This window comes from Pelophylax lessonae (genome assembly GCF_965119305.1).
Source record: "Pelophylax lessonae genome assembly, chromosome: 2".
NCBI classification, from domain to species: Eukaryota; Metazoa; Chordata; class Amphibia; order Anura; family Ranidae; genus Pelophylax; species Pelophylax lessonae.
This window is the reverse complement of record NC_138769.1, coordinates 525043186-525045685: the sequence shown is the minus strand read 5'-3', so window position 1 is coordinate 525045685 and position 2500 is coordinate 525043186. Positions and strand designations below refer to the sequence as shown.

General features: G+C 35.0%; 1 protein-coding gene across 1 annotated transcript in view; it reads right to left on the bottom strand.

Moving 5' to 3' along the window:
* Positions 1-310: 310 nt before the first annotated feature.
* PCDH20 (protocadherin 20) overlaps positions 311-2500 on the bottom strand; it is a 4996-nt gene continuing 2806 nt past the window's right edge. The window contains exon 2 of the mRNA XM_082246889.1: positions 311-2500. This exon is cut by the window's right edge and continues 1576 nt beyond it. Coding sequence (XP_082103015.1) covers positions 1446-2500 — 1055 coding nt within the window. The 3' untranslated portion in view covers positions 311-1445.

Genomic DNA, 2500 nt, shown 5'->3' with positions numbered 1-2500 from the left:
ATACAAGAAAAAAAAAACACAGATTGTATGTTACTATTTAAAAAAAAAATCATAATTTCCAGATCAAATAATTCAAACAAATACATTTTATGAAAATATATAGCTTTAATTTAAAGACATATAAACACTTTTGGTACTGTACAGACATAATGCAGAAAATCATCAAACTTTTAGCCTCTTTTTTTTTTTTTTTAGAAAACGGTCACATTTTTGCCAGCTATTTACAATGAAATATCAGGTGGACGAATAGTCATACAGTGCTTTCAGAAATGGTTTGAGGCCAGTTCAGTGTCAATACAGCCAAGTCAATAATAGTCATTACTGTAATTGATTATTAGTTAACATACGGTCTGTGGATTCTAAAATCAACCCCTAGTAAATAAATATTACACTACTCCATAAAATGTATTGCTATTTCTGCTGTCCTACACAAGAAAACAGTGTGGAAAATCTGCAACAATACTTAAGAAAAGTAATGTTTGAATTCCACTCAAGCACAGCCAAAAACCAAACACCGCATCTTAGCTAAACACAATGATTAAAGGAATAGGTCACTGTGCTATAGATCTGTTCTCCAGGTTAAACACTAGATCCTTATCTGCTGTAAAATAAACTATGATCAAACTGGCTCACCAATGTTTTTTTTTTTTTTTTTTTATACAAAAAAAAAGGCTAAAATGAAATATTGTTAATACAAAAGTGAAAATACATTGACAAGTGTTTTGGGTTATGATTGTCAAGTACGTGCTTTTACCAGTCATCACAGCTATCAAAAGGCAATATGTGAATTGCAATATATCACATATGCATCAAATACTGTTTATATCAATAGATTGTGATACAACATAGCCAGCAAAGCCATATAAATATATCTATATTATATTTTGCATCATCTAGCGCTTTGCTTTAAAATGAATTGCACTTTAAACAAATGTCTTTTTTTTTTTTTTAAAGAGTGAGGTACAATAATATACATTCAGTGTATCAAATCTGTCTGTTTCCAGGCTTTATTTTTATAAATATATAAGGGTTTTAGTTGCGCAAATGGTATATGACAATAAAGCATTAAAAATATATTCTGCATACCTTTTTGACTCCTTTTAGTGTTGGGCCCTCTGCTGGTTAACGAAAAACATTGACTGTTTAAAATGCTCTGTCTGATCTATACTGTATATATTGTGATCACAGGTGTTTGAGTTTACCAAAAACAGTTAATGACTTGGTTCGTAGCAGTGCATTACAGAAGTATAAAAAAATGTACAAGTTCTGTAAGAATTGTTGCTTTAATAAAAAAGCTGTAAAGAGTTATTTACATATTTATTACTATATGGTATAAATTAGTGGTCCTTCATGATAAACCATTGTCAACACATTGTGTTAATTTTAATTTTTCATCCTCCAACATCTGTCAGATTGTTGATCAGCAAGAAAAATAAAAAACAACTTTAAATATTAGAAATCTCAATTGGCTTTTTATCAAGCAAATGAAAGTCTAATTTGCCATTAAGGGGGATTTGCACTTCGAGATTTTCATTGATTCTGTGAGCTTTTTTGCCTCTCCTTAGGCAAATGTACATTGCCATTAGAGTGACCAATATGACGGAGGCAAAGCAGAAAATGGACAGGGTGACCAGTGTTGGGACACAAGAATCTGCCTCCATCTTTTTCTGAGTGGGCTCTATTGCTATCTGTGGCTCTTTTTCTTCTATGTTAATATCGGGATCTTTTTTAAGCAAACTTTCTATGTAGCTTTCATTGCTGACGGTGTCATTCACAAACAGATTAACCATCACTGTACAGAACAGTGGTTCTGGATAACCATGATCACTAACTTTCACTAACAACCTATATAAACCATAGTCATTCCTCATCAGGGCCTCTTCTAAAGTTATATTTCCTGTCTTGGGATCGATCTTAAATGACTCTGGCCTGGGACCCCTCCTCCCTATTATGCTGTAAGCAATAACTGCATTCATCCCTGTGTCTTTATCCACAGCATAAACCTCAGTGACAGGGGAACCAGGGAGAGTTGAAGGCAGGACCAGAAGATAGGACATGTTTGACTGAGGGAATAACACTACTGGTGGGTTGTCATTAACATCCAGAAGCAGTATGGTAATTTTAGCCGTAGAAGACAAGGTTGGGTCACCACCATCGGACGCTTCAACCCAGAGAGTATAAGAACTCTGTTGTTCTCTGTCCAGTGATACCTTTGCTCTCAAGAGTCCTTTGCCAGTGTCAATGACAAAAATGTCACTTCCATTCACTATAGAAAGAGCAACCCATCCATTCTGTCCAGAGTCGGCATCTGTGACGCTGATTACTCCAATTTCACCAAAGCCTGGAAAGTTCTCAGGAACAAAAAAGCTGAAATCTTTGTTGATGAAACGAGGGCTGTTGTCATTTTTGTCCAGCACGGTAATATGAACAGTGGCTACTGACTCCTTTGGAGGTGTGCCAGAGTCTCTGGCCTTTACAGTGAACCTGTATCTCTCCTTCT